The sequence below is a fragment of the Panthera pardus genome, unplaced genomic scaffold, assembly GCF_024362965.1.
Source record: "Panthera pardus isolate Hobbes unplaced genomic scaffold, ASM2436296v1 HiC_scaffold_24, whole genome shotgun sequence".
NCBI classification, from domain to species: Eukaryota; Metazoa; Chordata; class Mammalia; order Carnivora; family Felidae; genus Panthera; species Panthera pardus.
Window position 1 is genome coordinate 117,071,019 of NW_026526810.1, and position 18,681 is coordinate 117,089,699.

General features: G+C 36.7%; 1 protein-coding gene across 7 annotated transcripts in view; it reads right to left on the minus strand.

The window, feature by feature from the left end:
* The window catches only part of CEP128 (centrosomal protein 128), a 383,316-nt gene that overhangs the window by 202,791 nt on the left and 161,844 nt on the right, over positions 1-18,681 (minus strand). For all 7 annotated transcript variants that reach the window (XR_008417279.1, XM_053889680.1, XM_053889682.1 and 4 more), the window contains one exon: positions 12,874-13,066. Coding sequence is in view for 6 of the 7 variants with exons in the window: in XM_053889680.1 (XP_053745655.1) it covers positions 12,874-13,066 (193 nt within the window). In the remaining variant the exon portion in view is untranslated. The remainder of the gene's footprint in view (positions 1-12,873; positions 13,067-18,681) is intronic.

Sequence of the window (18,681 nt, forward strand, 5' to 3'; positions counted from 1 at the left end):
TAAAGGTTAAGAAGATCTTGCAAATAGGAAGCTTCTGCAATCCTTGAAGATGAATACAGAGCTAAGAAAGTTGGAGGTCATCTCGGGGCACCTGGGTGGCTCAATAGGTCAAGCATCTGACTCTTGATTTCAGCTGAGGTCATGATCTCGTGGTTTGTGAGATGGAGTCCTGCATCGGGCTCTGCCCTGCTGGAATGGAGCCTGCTTAGAATTCTCTCTCCCCCTCTCTCTCTGTCCCTCTCCCGTGCTTGCTTGCTCTTTCTCTTGCTCAGAAAAAAAAAACAAAAAAAAAGCCATCTAAGTGGAGGAAGGAGTAGATATGCAAGAAACAACCAAGGAAAATCATGTAAAGTCACTTGTTGCAGAGGACAAGTAAATCAGATAAAGTAATCTTTCAAATCATAAGTATAAGGATAGGTTTTAAAGGCTCTAAGGAAATCTTTCTTATTAATTTTTTCAATTAAAAGAAAATTTTCCTTGGAGTTTTAAATTAAAATCTCATAGATATAAGGCAACACAGGATTTATATACAGTATGTTGGCAGTCACTATTTAAAAATATTTCCGTTTTAAATTTCACGACATGCATATGTTTATTCTTCACAACCACATCTGCTATCTAAAGCATTCTGGATCCCAACTTACTCAAATAATAAAGAATAATCAAACTTTAATACTTAGTCAAGAATTCAAGGATAAATTGAAGTTTTATCTCCACCAAAATAAACCAATCACCTTAACATTGAGTCCATCGTAGGGACAGAGGTAATATCATTAAGTCCACTATCTGTAAAGTGTTAGGTCAGTCATAATCTTTGTGTTTGCACTTTAATCTCCTTATGTCAATATGCTTCAGCAAGGTTCTTTCCCACTTCAGCCCTTCACAAACACTGTATCCTCTGCTGGGACAACACTGCCTTTCTGGCTAATGTCTACTCAGACTTAGGACCCCCATATGTGTCATTTTCTAAGGAACTCTTGTCCTCAACATACCCCTCACCCCCTACCCCATAAAGTCACATGCCCCATATAGTATCATAGCACAACCCCTATTCTACTAGCTGAGGCTAACTTCTCCACTAGGCACAGCAAGCTCTGTGTCTCAGTCCAATGAAAATGACTCATTTTAGGGGCGCCTGGGTGGCTCAGTCGGTTAAGCAGCCGACTTCAGCTCAGGTCATGATCTCGCGATCCGTGAGTTCGAGCCCCGCATCAGGCTCTGTGCTGACAGCTCAGAGCCTGGAGCCTGTTTCAGACTCTGTGTCTCCCTCTCTCTGACCCTCCCCCGTTCATGCTCTGTCTCTCTCTTTCTCAAAAATAAATAAACGTTAAAAAAAATTTTTTTTAAAAGAAAATGACTCATTTTAATTTTCTATAAAACTAGAAGAAAAAATGAATAATGAATACATAATAATATCTCCATCCTGGATTATATTCATCCTCATACCACCACAGCCAAAATTTAATTATTTCATAGAAGGGGCCTGAAGGCCAAGGTGCCTCAGGACGACAAAAGTCGTAACATGTCCCTCGTTACTTTGTAGAATTTCAACAAAGAAACGAACCCCCAATTGTTTTCGTTTCTTCAAAGGTGAATGATAATACCTACTTGGGGATTAATGAAATAATAAATTGCTTACAGCACTTAGTATCTGACACACTAGTAGTAAATGTTACCTCTTATTACTACCTAAACAATAACCAGAAACACTACTTGTTACATTGCCTGTAGGAAGGTGAATATAATATATTCCTCTTGATTTTAGTTTAGTTTAGTTTAGTTTAGATTTTATTTTCCAGAATAAGTTTGTTTCTTATAGAAGTTTCCGGGCCCTCTTTAACTAAGATAAGAATCATATGACCCAACAGTATCCCTCTTAGATGTCAGAAAAGTCAGAACTAAATTAAGTGAGAAGCCACAATAACTTCCTCTAAGTGCCAGGGACACATTTCTAGGCTCCCTATTTTTGACTTGTGATTTTCTTTTTTAATTTTCTTTATATACATTTTAATACTATGGAAAGTGGAAGAATAACAAAATGTGAAGGTGGGAAGGATTAGAAATGAACAAAGGCCTCCCAGCAGCCTAAGCCAAAAAGTAGCATCTATATTTCAGGTTCATTCATGACCCAACGTAATTTCTTTGAATTTTCGTGCTATACCTAAATGAAGAGTACCAAATATATACACACAGTATAAAGAAATTATATTCATTTTGAAAATACCACATTTCACACATTTTAAGAACTGCCTGAGCGCATTTCAAAATTAATTTTAGTAGACTGAAAGTAATACATGTATATTCCTAACTTTCTGACAAACATCCAAGATGGACACATGTACTCAAAGAGGTTCAAGCAGGCTAGAGAATTTCTCGATATGCAGTGAATCAAGTGTCAGGGAAACTCTCACGAATCTCTAATTTCACGATTTTATTGGTGTATTAATTTACCATGAATCCTATAACGAATTACCATAAATTTAGTGCCTTAAAACAATGCAAATTCATTATGTTACAATTCTGTAGAAGTCTGATATGGGTCACACTGGGCTAAATTATGATGTCAGCAAAAGTGCATGCCTTTGTAGAAGCTCCAGGGAAAAATCAATTTCCTTGCATTTTCCAGCTTCTTATGAGCTACCCATATTCCTTGGCTTATGGCCCTCGTCCTTCATCATCAAGGCCATCAAAAGTAAATTGAGTCTTTCTAACATCGAATCACTCTGACTTCCTCTTCTGCTTCCTCTTTCACTTTCAAGGACTCTTATGTTTACACTTGGTCCAAACAGATAATCCAGGATAAGCTCCCTTCTCAATATATTTAATTTAATCACAACTACACAATCTCTTTTGCCATGTAATATAACATCTTAAACCTGGGAATTAGGATGTGCACATCTTTGAGGGAGGTAGGCTTTTATTATTCTGCCTATCACAATTGATAACTATTACATATACAACAAAATAGAAAAGATGTAACACTTAAAAGACATAATGCTTAAAAGAGCTCCAACACAGCAAGGATATGGTTTGAATTTAATAAAGTTATTTGCTCATCTAAGAACTCATTCAAATCTATTTTAGCACATGTACCTCTATCTTATTTTTCTCCTTGAATATGCTCATGATTCAAACTCAAGTATACCAGTTTTGTTGTACTATGAAACAGCAGAAAATAATGTAACCTACCAGAGGATGAAACAAGAAAAGCTAAGAATTCATTCATGTCATATATTTAACATTTCTGGATTTTCCAGAATATAGTTCAGAACGAACACACACACACGCCTCCAGTAATTTAGAAGACAAAAAAATCCAAACTTTAAATATCTGAACTCTCCATCCAGTCAATACTTAATTACTACCAACTAAGCATATTACTGGAGATAGTGAAAACGCTTGTCTCTAAAATTAAGTTTATCCAATAGAAATAGTATAAACATTAGGTTCATTCCACAGAGGGATGGGTGGGCAGAGATACTTATGGCTAACTAAAGAATAATTAGTCATACTTTCTATTACCAACTTACTAACAATGTCAATGTTGATTTCATATTCAACTGAAGTTAACACCTGCACAGATCTGTGTACCAGGAGCTCCAGGCATATCATTAACTTATTTAATTCTGGTCCTAGGAACACTCAACCTATGGTGTTTAATTTCAATCTCTGATGCCCTGGCTGGATTTCAAATCATAACATAAAACATATAGGAAATAAAATTATTTAAAAAAGAATAAAAGTATTACAATGAAACATATATAAGCAAAAACACAGGTGAAGATTAAAACAAAATTCTAGGGGCACCTGGGTGGCTCAGTTGGTTAAGTGTCTGACTCTCAGTTTTGGCTCAGTTCACGATTTCATGGTTCTTGACGCTGAGCCCCACATCAGTCTCTGTGCTGAGAGTGTAGGGCCTGCTTAGGATTCTCTCTCTCTGACCCTCTATGTGCTCTCTTTTTCTCTCTCTCTCAAAATAATTAAACATTAAAAAAAATAATGAATTAAAAATTTTCTAGCTTGACTCAAATAGTGGACATAATTTTATAAAAATACCATTTCTCAATTCTTTTTTGAAAATAATTATGAAGAAAGCCTGAAAATAAAGGAGAGAAGACATAATTTCACATCAAACAAAATAGCAGTTTAATGAATTTAAATAATTTCCTCAATCTATCAATCAAAAGAGTATTTCATTATCTCTAATAATCAACACCTCTCAACTTCTGAACTGATGACAATGTAAAATAAAGTCCCGGACAGATTTCTTCTGACTAAAATCCAAATAAATAAATTATATTATATTTAGAAATCATCCCCTAAATTAATTTAGAATGCTTAATTACACTCCAATATGCAATAAAGAACTGGTTCTCCTTGTTGTTAGACTTAGACAACAATGACTAGTATTTACATAAGTGCCATGATGCTCAAATATTCCTTCAATGAGACAAAAACTGCTTGAAGTGATGTGGGAATAAGTAATAGATGAATGGGTAAATGGTGGGAAAACTAAACCAATAAATAAAATATGCCGCACACAAAATGCAAACCACGCGACCCCATGTGTAGCCAAGGAAAGATGTTAGGAAAGATGCCTTCAGACTGCAAGGCTCTCCCTTATTTCTGTCCACAAATGAATTCTAAGAAATTATCTTCTGTTCAGTCATTGCAAAACTGGTACAGAGATTCAGACAAGAACAAAGTAAAACAGAGAAATCAGCTCAAAGGAGTTTCTCAGAATTCCAGGAACAGTGGAACCAAAGGAAAAGCCCTTTAAAAGTTGAGAACACCTCTCATGGAGACAAATCAGGTAAATGAGAACCTATGAAAATGCAGAGTGTTTTTAGAATCAATATCTTAAACAGCACAGCAATTTTATATAGCAATGAAGAAAAAAAAAACTGAGTCTTATTTCTATTACAAAGTAAAAATGCTCATCCTCAAACTATTCTACAAAGCTAGAATAATGAGTATAGAAAATACAAGCTTCATCACTAAGCTGGCTCTACACCTTGGATAGCTATCACATGACAAGTGTTAACCTTTGGAAGAAGCTTGCAAAAAATATAGTTATGACAAACACTGTACGATCTGGTTCAAAATTCACAAAGCTTCTACTAAAACAGGTGTCTCAGACTTAATTGGCAAATCCAGCAGCCACCTCTCAGTCCTTCTACCTATTTCTCCAAGCAGGTATTGACCATACAATAGGCAAAGATCAATGAAATCCAATCGCAGATGTTGAGGAACAATAAAAATAAGGAAATCACTGCATAAATTATTGTGATAAAGTGAAAATGCCAAAAAAATAGTAGTGTATTCAAGAACTAAAAAAGGAAGGAAGGAAAGTCTAAACTCTCTTCCTTGTTCTTTCCAAGACTCATTTTTCCACTGTGACCTTTGATACCATCCACCCTCATACTTTTTGGGATTCTGCTATACAATTAACCTTTCTTTTACGTGTTCAACCTCTTCCATTCCTGGACCATTCTACTCAACATTTATAACCATGCTTAAGCTTGTCTATCATCAGTAGCAAATAGAAAATAATAATCTAAAAGTTATATTCATCTTAATAATGTTTGAGACTATTTTAGATGGATACTTTTAATACTGTTTATTGGTATTCAGCTATTAAAAAAATTTTTTTTCAGATATTATACTAGAGAGCTAACTCAAATCACAGTACAAAATGGGGCTAGAATTACTACTAACAATGTTATAGCATCCCTAAGTGAATCAGGAAGCTCTTAGAAAATTTTGTCACAAAATGAATAAAAACATAAATGGTTTAAATACTTCTACTGTAAAATTTAACATATAACTGAAATATTAGGAAAGACAAATATTATTACCTAATCCCAGAGTGTCATAAACAAAATGTAAACCACTCGGATTAAATTAGTTAACTTCTGCCAAATATTTACTGATTTGTCTTTTGGTTATGCAGAGTTTATTTTCGTTACATACAGTACATTGTGAGTTTTGTTTTGCTTCGTTCATTTGTGTGTGTGTGTGTGTGTGTGTGTGTGTGTGTGTGTGTTGTCTTTTGCTTTTTGAGGCGTCTTTTCTCCATTACCTACTTCTTGGCTAAGGCACAGATGCTACCCTAAAAACAAACAAACAATCTGAGCAAGTAGTCTTCTATTGCAAAAAATATTACTTCTTGAAGTGACTGGGGACTATTTCCCTTTTTCCACATCCTATTAGTATTTTCCTTTTTATTCAGAAAAGGTAACTCCCTAACAAAGAGGCCCTGACAATGGCTTATTTCATCCTTGCATGCACATTCCCAAAAAGTGATATATGACAGGAAGAGATAGATTAAGGGAGGCTGAAACCACAGTGCATGCTGTGGAGAATTACTATCTTTCTAGGCACTGTATCTATCATAATAGTAGGGTAGTAGGGTTTGGTGAAGACCCAACCTAATCCAACAAAGCCAAATGAGTATAACATGTACCCAAAAATAGAAACTGGATAAGAAGATAAAATTTCATCTTTAAGGGAAAAAAATTTCAGAGGCTTGTCAATTTCTAATTACTCTAAGAAGAAATATTATGCATGATAAATAGTCACAGCCACAACCATAGACTGCCTGGGAAGTAAGGCAGGTCCCTTGTTTAAAGCCTCGTAATTTCAGTTTAGGGAAAATATGTTAAGACAATTGTCTTGCTATATTTGTTCATCACCATTAGCATTTCATATAGCAAGAATGAAATGAAATCATCCTACACAAATGCCCCTCCTTCTGAAGAGCTTTGAAAAAAGGAATCTTTTCAACTTCCATGTAAATGTTAGTTTTTAGTAAACTTCATAGTTTCAAAGTATTTTTATAGAGAAATACTGGCACATACAGGAGCAGGAGCTTGTGAGAATATTAAGAAGGTAGAGAGCAGGTTATTAAGAAAATATTTAAAATGACTACTTACACAAGTTAAAATATCATAACTAATGACTCCCAGCTGCAGTTTACATCTCTTTACTCTGGTCTTTGTTACCATTCATAATAATGAAGAATTTCTAAGTCAATAATTACTAACTTCTAAGAGGGCCATGACATTAACTTCTCAGTAGAGTTCCTCTCCTTTTTGAACACTCCAGCCAAAAACCTACAGGCCTAGAATAGCCCAGGGAATACAGACAATTCGGATCTACAAATCTGGCAACACTCACTGATAAATTCCTTGCACGCTGGCTTTAGTTAACATGGCATGTGTCAGGTAATGTGACATTAAATCAAACTAAAAATATTAGTGCAAAGAATGGCAATTCCAATGAACGGGAAGTTTCTCTGTCATGTTTCACTTATAAATAGGTTAACCATATCTGTTCTATGTGACAGGTAACTTTCTAAGATGGTGAAGGAAATCAAACATAAATTTCTACAACAATTCATTTTGATATTTCCAAAATATCTAAATTTAATCATGGGTCTTGCTGCCCTTCACATCTCCTATGTATATACCATTGTAAACAAATGCTGAAGTATGCAGTAAGAGATCACTAGGCAGATAAATCCTGCGTAGAATCTTTGTTCCTCCTCTCTTACAGGAATCCTGCTATATTCTTCAAGATCTAAATCAAAGGCCATGTCCTACAAAAAACTTCCCCATATGGGTGTCTACCCAAGTAATCAATACTTCCATTTTCACCAGAACATGTTGCTTATATATCTAGTAACATATTTATTTCACCCTACCTCCTAATGAATATGTTTATACATCTCCAACTATAACAGCCTTTGCTTGGTCTTCATTAGTCATATTAGGTCTGCACTATTTCTAAATCACCAGACAGCACCTAATACATCTTATACATATAAGGCAGGAGATTACCATATTATTTCTCTGTTAACAAAAGTTTGGTTCTTCGCAAAACCTTTTTTCATTTATGACTTTAAGGAATAGGTAAAGAATAGAATCCCTCTTTCTCTGCCACCAAATCATCCCCTACTTCCTAACTTTCTTACTTCTCCCAATGGCAAAACTACTGAGACCTTAGAATCTCCTGTATGTCTTCTATCACCTACACTGCCCAATCCTGTACTAATTCCTCCAAAACACCTTTTGCATTGTTGCCATTACTAACGCACTTATTCTTTTGCTTTTATTGAGACTATTACAATAGGTTCATTATTAGAAACATTCACACAATCAATACTAAATAGGATCTAATAGCAGTCTCAAAAAATATATGAAGCAAAAAGAGTGACATACATTCACACATTCAAAGTAATACCTGGATATTTTGACAATCTTCTATAAGTTATTGGTAGAAGTATACAAAATCAGTAGGGATACAGAAATCACCAGGGACAGAGAACGTTACAAAACAACTTGGCATAACTGATATTTACAAAACGTTTCATAACAAATGCAGAACATTACTTGTTTTAAACTGCACATAGAAAATTCACTAAGACAGGCCACATTTGGGGCCATAAAACAAGTCCTTGTAAGTTTCAAAGGATGAGAATCATGGAAAGTATATTCTATACCCACAAGGGTACCAAGTTAGAAATTGATAATAGAGTATGTAGAAAACTCTCCACATAACTAGAAGTAGTGCACTTCTAAAAAAAAAATCCCATAGGTCAAAGAAGAAATCATAAGGGAAATATTTTCTAATTCAAACTAAATGATAATGAAAACATGATATTGCAAAATTTGTGGAATACATTTAAAGTGTTGCTAAGATAACAATTTATAACTTTAATGACGATATTAAGAAATAAAGGTATTAAAATAAGACTCAAGAATCCAGAAAAAAAGCAAATGATACAAAAAGTAAAAGAAAGAAAACAATAAAATTTGGGATCAATAAAACATTAAAAAGACAAATAAAAAAGTAATTCAAAGGTTGTTTCTTTGAAAATATTAATAAAATTAATAACACCCTCAGCAAGTCTCATAAAGAACAAAAGAGAGAAAATGAGAGAAAATTACCAATATCAGGAATATAAGAGGAAGCACCAGTACAGACCTTACAGAAATTAAAAGAAAAAGGAGATATCATGAAAAATTTTAAACCAATAAATTTGACAACTTAGATGAAATGAACAATACTTTGAAAGGCACACATTAACAAAACTAACTCAAGAAGGAGAAATTCTGAATAGTCATATAGCTATTAAAAAATTTGAATTTGGGGGCACCTGGGTGGCTCAGTCAATTGAGCGTCTGACTCTTGATATGAGCTCAGGTCGTGATCTTGTGGTTGTGAGATCAAGCCCCATCAGGCTCCACACTGAGCATGGAGCCTGCTTGGGATTCTCTCTATCTCTCTCTCTCTACCCATTCCCCTGCTCACACTTTCTCTCTCTCTTTCACTCTCACTCAAAATAAAAATTAAACTTAAAAAAAAAAAAAAAAGACTTTGAGTTTGAAATTTAAAACCTCTCCCAGACAAAAACTACAGGCCTAAAAGGCTTCTTTAATCAATTCTATCATACATTTAAAAAGAATTAATACACACTTCATACAAATGTTTCCAAAACATAAAGGCAAAACACAACTCATTTTAAAAGGTCACTGTTATACTAATATTCAAATCAGATAAAGACATTAGAAGAAGCTACAGAATATTCTTCATAAACATAGACACAAAAAATCTTACTATTAATAAATCAAATCCAGCTATATGTAAAAGGAAAAATACATTTTGATAGAGTTGATCCCAAAAATATAAGGTTAGTTTAATATGCACTGGAAGTTCCATCCAGTTGATTAAGGAAAAAAAAAAAACACAAGCAGGAGAACCAAAACTGTCCTTATTTGCAGATGACACGATCATGTACAAAGAAAACCCTAAGTGCTAAGAAATCAAAAACAACAATAACAACAAACAGCTAACAAAAAGCTACTACAACTAGCAAATGAGCTTAACACGGTTGCAGAATACAAGGTTAATACATACAAAAAATATCAATTGTATTTCTATTAGAAAAGAATGTTGGAAATTCAACGTTTAAAATGATATTTAAGGGGTGCCTGGTTGGCTCAGTCGGTTGAGCGTCCGACTTCAGCTCAGGTCATGATCTCACTGTTCATGAGTTGAAGCCCCACATCGGGCTCTGTGCTGACAGCTTGGAGCCTGGAGCCTGCTTCTGATTCTGTGTCTCCCTGTCTCTCTGCCCCTCCCCTGTCAGGCTCTGTCTCTCTGTCTCTCTCAAAAATAAATAAACATTTAAAAAATAAAAATAAATAAATAAATAAAATGACATTTAATATAACATCATAAATAAGAGACAAAGTAGGAATAAATCTAAAAAAGATGTTCAAGACCTGTTAGTTGAAAAGTACAAACTATCCATGAGAAAAGTTAAAAACCTAAATAAATGTATAATATACACAATGTTCACGGACTGGAAGATTCAGTATCAAGATGTCCATTCTTAAATGTGTACATTCAACACAGTCCCATTAAAATACTAGTAGATTCTCTTTAAAAAACAGACAAGCTAATTTTAAAATGCATAAAAGAATTCAAGTGCTATATAGATATAAAACAATCAATACATTTTTATTAAATTTGAAAAGTAGAAATAAAAGAATCACCTTGAGAGATTATAAACTTTACAACTTATCTTCTGAAGCTTTTATGAAAAAGCTGGGCATTTGAAAATAATTATTTAAGCGCACAAATATTTGGTTCTTTCTCCTTTGATTCATCCTGCTAACAGTTACAGTTATTTATAATATACAATTGCATTAATCCTTATACAAAAGAAATGATTTACTGCGTGACAATATTGACAATGTTTACTAAAAGTAAAACCAGGTTGCAATCTAGTGTCAGTGAATAATCTATAACATGTTCAGAGATCATACAGTGTTTTAGCTATAAATTCCATAATTAGATTCGGTTGTGGGGCACCTCAGTGGCTCAGTTGGTTGAGTGTCTGACTTCGGCTCAGGTCATGATCTCAAGGTCTGTGAGTTCGAGCCCTGCATCAGGCTCTGCGCTGACAGCTCAGAGCCTGGAGCCTACTTCAGATTCTGTGTCTCCCTCTCTCCGCCCCTCCCCAACTCATGCTCTGTCTCTTTCTGTCTCAAAAATAAATAAACATTAAAAAATTTTTTTTTGAAAAAAAAGAAAAGATTCTGTTGTACTGTCTGTATGTGTGTGTGCGCGCACGTGTGTGTATAGGCATCCTCTGACTTTCACTACTAGCACAGTTTGCATCTTTCAAGTGCACTAGAGCGGTAGTTCACAAAAGATGGTTTGGGAACTATCTAAGACCCCTTATTAATAATATGAAGATATTATTTGCCTTTTTAAGAATATAATGTGGTCCTGATAGCAAAAAAAAATTGAGAATCACCGCAGGATAGCAATAAATAATTTTTAACTGGAACATGTAGAAAGAATAATCCTGACAACTGGGGCAACACCTGGGTGGCTCAGTCAGTTAAGTGTCGGATTGTTGATTTTGGCTCAGGTCATGATCTTACAGTGTGTGAGTTTGAGCCCCACGTCAGGCTCCCTGCTGACAATGTGGAGCCTTCCTGGGATTCTTGATCCCTCCCCCTCTCTCTGTCTCTGGCCCCAGCTCTCTCTCTCCCCCAAAAATAAATAAATAAAACAAAAAGGAAAAGGAGAAGGAGAAGGAGAAGGAGGAGGAGGAGGAGGAGGAGGAGGAGGAGGAGGGGGAGGGGGAGGGGGAGGAGGGGGAGGGGGAGGGGGAGGAGGGGGAGGAGGGGGAGGGGGAGGGGGAGGAGGGGGAGGAGGGGGAGGGGGAGGGGGAGGAGGGGGAGAAGGAGGAGGGGGAGAAGGAGGAGGGGGAGAAGGAGGAGGGGAAGAAGGAGGAGGGGGAGAAGGAGGAGGGGGAGAAGGAGGAGGGGGAGAAGGAGGAGGGGGAGAAGGAGGAGGGGGAGAAGGAGGAGGGGGAGAAGGAGGAGGGGGAGAAGGAGGAGGGGGAGAAGGAGGAGGGGGAGAAGGAGGAGGGGGAGAAGGAGGAGGGGGAGAAGGAGGAGGGGGAGGGGGAGGAGGAGAAGGAGGAGAGGAGGAAGGGGGGGAGGAGGAAGAATCATCATCATCATCTTAATAACTAAAATGAAAAACCAAAACAAATTTTAGAGGATTATCATATGTTAAAGTTCTGTTTTTCTTAGTAGGGCACTACATTAAGTTTCTTTCTTAAATTAATGAAGTTCACCAATAAAGAAAGACCTAAGCCTGACACAAGATACCCACAGGATTCTGATACATAGTGCTATTTTTCTTCTTCCCGTCACGATGCATCCCTTCTAGAACCAAACAGAAAAGCAGTTTTCCAAAGTTCCTGTCTAACTTTTAAAGTATTGCCTCAAACTCTCCTTCCCTTACTCTACTGTTTTTGCCATGGTGCTTATAACCTTCTAATATATTAAACAATTTACCTATTTATTTCATTTATTTTCTGTCATTCCACTCAATACAATGTAAACTAAACAAGAGGACTTTTTTTTCCCCTTTATTCACTGATGTATCCTCAGCACCTATAATAGTGTCAAGACAAAATTGGCACAGAGTAAACATTTATTGAATAAATTTATGAATATTTTACTGAAGTAAAATATAAACTTCAGCATTTTATCAGGGAAGAACACACATCTTACCAAATGCAAACTTCCAAATGGCCACGGACACAGGGCTATGTACATAGGAGAGATGTACTAGCTGAAGGAAAAACTCTCAGGGCGAACAGTTTCCTCTTCTGGATCCAGAAATGAAGAAAGACAGGGAGACCAGAGATGAGGAAAGGAGAGGGATTTGGAAATATTCCAAGTAGAGACAACGGAAATGGTTTTGTTTTGTTTTTTCCCTCAATCCTAGGATTCCACGAATGTAAACAAAGAAAAATAAGAGTAAAAACAGCTAACACACCTCTCTTCTCTTGTTGTATTTCTTCCAGAAGCTGCTCTTGTCTTTCTATCTGTTCGAAGAGACACTGGAGCTCAGATTCCTTGTTTTCGGTCATACTCCTCAGCTGTTGTCTGCACAGCATCAGCTCGTGCCGCAGACTCCTCTCTCTGTTTTCTCTCTCCTTCAGTTCCTCACAGAGCCACTTAAGTTTAGTCTAAAAAAATGACACATGTATCTAATTTTTCAAAAAATCTAGAAAACAGTAGCATTTCAAAACATGAAGGAAAAGTCATGATAACTGAACACACCATAGCAAACATAAGCAAAATTAAAAAAAATCTATAATGTTTTAATTTCCATAATGACTTCAAAGATGGTGTCGAAATTAAGCCAAATTTTCTTGGATTTTTATAAAATATTTGATATCCTCTATCAGGTTTGTAAAGGTAATACTACAAAGAAGTCTGGCCTGCTGGATTCCCAGTCATACTCCAATTAGATCCCTGATGTGATATATAAGGCAATCTGGTACACTTTAAAGCATTTTAAAGTCAAACATACCACACAATAGAACTAGAGACTTGTTACAAAATGGAGTTTAATTCAAAGATTTTAAAAAAAAGAAAGATAAAATTCATAGTTTTGGTTTTAAAAATGCATATTCCCAAGGGTCCAGCTAATCAGGAAAAGATATTCTATATCACATGAGGGAGATAAAGTTAGTATTTTCCCACATTTAAAAGACTAGGGAATTTAGTTGAAGCAACTCTCGTTTTCTCAGACTCTAACCACACCATCTTTATTAGTTAGATATTTAAATCAGGGATGAGTAAAAAATAAGTAAATAAATAAATTTTTCTTTCACCTTCACTAGGACAGGATTTCAGTCATGTCTCAGGACCTTCCCAAGTGAGCCTATCCTTCAAGTTCTATTTGATTCTAAATAAAAGTCTTTACTTCAGTAAAAAGCAAATTAAAGGAAGAGTGGACTAAACAGGAAAGTTAGGTTAAGCTAAGGGAGAATTTTCCTGAACAGCATTCATCAGTAAGCAAGAAAGTTCTAGGCCTCCAGAAATCTAGGAAGTTCTCAGGATATGCCACAGTATATTAAAAGTAGCGGCAGTAGGATAGCTTATGATAAAGTGAGACTGGGATACAGCCGCTAGACTGGGGGATCCCCACATGTATCAGCTTTCAAACACCCCCCCGAACAGAAAAAGATGCCCAGTTTCTCTGGTCAGAAGGTCTGTCGAGCAGATGGTATCTCTATGACACAGAAGAAATATTATCACTCATCAAATTATGGAAAAATTATATGATAATATTGTAAGATGACCAAGGTATAGTATGTGAATGTGTTACGTGAAGGGAAATGGAGCTTGTAAAGGCAAAAGCTAGATCACATTTATCACAAACGCTCATCAGAAACAAAGGGGGGACTTCATGGAAGTTTGCCTTCCAGAATGATGGCACGAGGAGTTCTGCCAAGCTGCTCTTTAATGAAAATGCGAGGTGGAAGCTAGATGTGGGCAGGGGAAGGACTGCACCCTGCATGACAAAAGCCCCACTCCACGTTCCGGGAGGGTATTGCCAAGACAGGGGTCCCTCTTCCCCCAGTTCACAGTCAAGTTATATGGTATTGTGGCATAATAAGAAAGATGTTTGGTCTTTGCCCTATATTCTTGGCACAGAGCTCCTAAAAGCCCAGGAACTTCCAGAGTGAGAAGAATGTCCTTTGTTATTCATAACAAGCTCTTAGATTACACCCAAGCTCGTGCTAATGAGGTGGTTTAGGTAGTTGAACCTACTGAGCCCCCCAGGCACCCCTAAAAACTCTTGAACAATGAGATTGGATTAGCTTCCAGACTGGTGAACATAGCCACATGCCAGGAGCATGAGACATCCCCAAACTCCACGGGGACTCTTGGAGACCTTGCCCTATATAGACCTTGCCCTATATAACCTCTTCATCTGGCTGCTTATTTGTATCCTTTATAAATAAACTGGTAAGTAAAGTATTTCCCTTAGACCTGTGAACCATGACAGCAAATTACTGAACCTGGAGAGAGAGCCATGAGAACCCCCAATTTGTAGCCAGGTCAGAAGGAAGTGTAGGTAACCTGGGGACATCTGAATTGGGTACAGGTGGGGCCGAGCCCTTAACCTGTGGTATCTATCTGTACTAACTCTGGGTAGTTTGTGTCAGAGGTGAATTAAATTGTGGGACACCCCGTTGGTATCTGCAGAGAACTGGAGAATTACCTCATTTGGAAAACTCACACATCTGGAATCAAAAGTGATGTGAGCAGAAACAGATCATAATAGTAAGTATGGCACTGGAAGGTCAGATGGCTAGGATTTTTCACCGTCATAGCTCTGATCTGAGTAGGCTAAATTGCTGGCAGGTGCAGTGGAGAAACTAGGGATTCCTTCCATGACCAACCCCTCATTGATAGTGTGGCCACTCCACCTCAGACACAGCAGCCTGAGAATACTGGTATCCAATCTGCCACTTCCACAGACTGTTTGTGAGAAGGAGGGGCAAAAGCTACATGATCATATCAAGATTCAGAAAAAGTGTATGATGAAATTAAACACCTACTCCCAATAAAGACCCTCAACAGAAGGGAACAGAAGGGAGATTTTTCAACCTGACAAAACATTTTTATGAAAAGCCCGTAACTATTATCATACTTAATGGTTAAAGACAGAATGCTTTATCCCTAAGATCTTAAACAAGAAAATAATGTCTGCTCTAACCATTTCTATCTAACATTGTATCAGGAGGTCATAGCAGGGCAATTATGCAGGAAAATATCATTATACATAAATCACTTGTATTTCTATACACTTGCATCATCAATCCAAAACTAAGTTAAAAAGACCATCATGTTTACAATAGCATCAAAAGAGTAACATACATTTAAAAAGAAAAACATACTTTTAAAAAGAAGTTCAAAATTTATACTCTGAAAACTACAAAAAACTGTTGGAAAAATTAAAGAAGGCCTAAATAAATGAGAAGATTTTACATGTACATACACGAGAAAACTTAATATCATTAAGGTATTAAGAGAAATACTCCCCAAACTGATCTACAGATTTAACGCAATGCCTATCAAAATTCCAGCTGAGATCTTTGGAGAGATTAACAATGTGATCTTAAATTTCATATGGATATTCAAGGGACCCAGAATAGCCAAAAACAGGTGTTGAAAAAAGATCAAAGTTGGAGGAGTCACACTTAACTGATTTTAAAACTGACTAGAAAGCCAGAGTAATCAAGACAGTGTGGTACTGGCATTAGGACAGACATAGATCAGTGGAATTAAACCCATACATATATATTGTCAATTGATTTTCAACAAAGGTTCCAAAAACAATCTGATGAGGAAAGATCAGTCTTTTCAACCAATAGTACTGAGAAAACTGAATATTCACATGCAAAAGAATAAAGTTGGACCCATACTTCATACCATCTTCAAAAATTAATTCAAGGGGCACCCGGGTAGCTCAGTCGGGTAAGCACCCGACTCTAGATTTTAACTCAGGTCATGATTTCATAGTTCCTGGCTTTGAGCCTCGTGTCAGGCTCCAAGATATCAGTATGGAGCCTGCTTGGGATTCCCTCTCTCTCCCTCCCCCTGTCCTTCCCCCACTCTCTCTCTCAAACTAAATAAAATTTTCAAAAATTAACTCAAAATGGGTCAAAGACCTAAATGTAAGAACTAAAAACAGCAGATTCCTAGAAGAAAGCACAGGTGTAAGTCTTGGTAACCTTGGTCTGGCAACCTTGATTTCCTAGATATTACACCAAAAGCACAGACAACCAAAGAAAAAAGCTGTTAAGTTAGACTTCACCAAAATTAAAACATTGTGCTTCAAAGATCACAATTAACAATGTGAAACAACAACCCATTGAATAGGAGAAAATAATTGTAGACCATATATCTGAGAAAGAACAATTTAGAATGATACATAAAGAACTCACTAATAAAAAGACATAATGAATTAAGCAAGAGACATTTCTTCAAAGAACATAACACAAATGACCAATAATCACATGAAAAGATGCTCAGAATCATTAAGCATCACAGAAATGCAAATCAAAATCACAGTGAGATTCCATTTCACACCCAGCAGGACAGCTAGAATCAAAAAGACATATGATAACAACTGTTGGTATGTGTGGAGGAATTAGAGTTCTTATATAATGATGGTAGGAGTGTACAATCGTGCAGTCAGTTTGGAAAACCATCTGGCAATTCTTCAAAAGGGTAAACATAGTTACCATATAACCCAGCAGTTCTACTCCTGAGTATATTTTTAGAAGAAACGAAAACATACAGTCATGCAAAAACGCATAACCGAATGTTCATAGCAGCATTATTCATGATAGCCAAGAAATGGAAAAAACCCAAATGAACATCCACTGATAAACGGATGAATAAAATGTGGTATATCCATACATGGGACTATTATTTAGTAATGAAGTGAGGTCCTGACACATGCTACGACATAGATGAGCCTTGAAAACATTCTGCTAAATGAAAGAAGTCATTCATAAAGGACCACATACTATATGATTTCGTTTACAGGAAATGTCAAGAACTGGCAAATCTATAGAGATAGAAAGGTTACTTGTTGACTAAGGCTGTAAGAGGGGTGAGTGGGATGGACAAATTTAGGAGGTGATAGCTAAAGGGTCCATATTTTTTTTTAGGGTGATAAAACATTCCAAAATTCATTGTGGTTGTGGCATCACACCTCTGTGAATACACCTAAAAATAATGAGTGATACAGTCTAAATAGGTCAATTGTATGATATGTGAATTATATAACAATTCAGCTACTTAACAATTAACAAAAGGAAGAAGGTAAATAAGGGACAGAAAAACAAATTAAAATTAAATCTCCTTGTGGAGATGACACCTGGCTTTAGTATCTGCTATATAATTTATAGGCCTCTGTCCTACCTGAATGTCACTAGATAAAAACAGGAAGTCCCCAACTTACTTTTCTCTTTTTATTTTTTAATGTTTATTTATTTTTTGAGAGACAGTAACAGAGCATTAGTGGAAGAGGGGCAGAGAGAGAGGGAGACACAGAATCTGAAGCACAGGCTCTGAGCTGTCAGCACAGAGCCCGATGCGGGGCTCAAACCCACAAACCGCGAGACATGACCCGAGCAGAAGTCAGATGCCTAACCAACTGAGACACCCAGGCACCCCTTGGGAGTCTCCAACTGAAACTGAGCTGTGTGGGGTGCATGGGTGGCTCAGTCAGTTAAGCGTCCGACTTTGGCTCAGGTCATGATCTTGCACCCTGTGAGTTCAAGACCTGCCTCTGGCTCTGTGCTGACAGCTCAGAGCCTGGAGCCTGCCTCAGATTCTGCATCTCCTTCTCCCTCTGCCCCTCCCCCACTCATACTCTGTCTCTCTCTCTCTCAAAAGTATATAAACATTAAAAATTTTTTAAAAAATAAATTGAGCTGTGGACTTCCAAATATGATTGTAAACTTTAATTAAGACTGCTTCATTTCCCAATATCCATTTTGAAATTCCCATGCAAATACGAAAAGATAAAAAGCTTCCATAGGACCGGAAACCAGAAAACATAGTCAACTCTCTACCAAATAAAAGGAACATTTTCTACTACAACTTTTTTCTAAATAAAGCATGGAGGCAGAATATAGGGTCAAAGGTCAGGATGAGTCATATACCACCATCCCCACCGAACCACAATATGAGAGAGAGAAGGAAGTGAATTGGACTATTCTTTCAAAAGCACACTCTATGGAGAGAGTGGAGCACATGTTGGAGGCTGGAA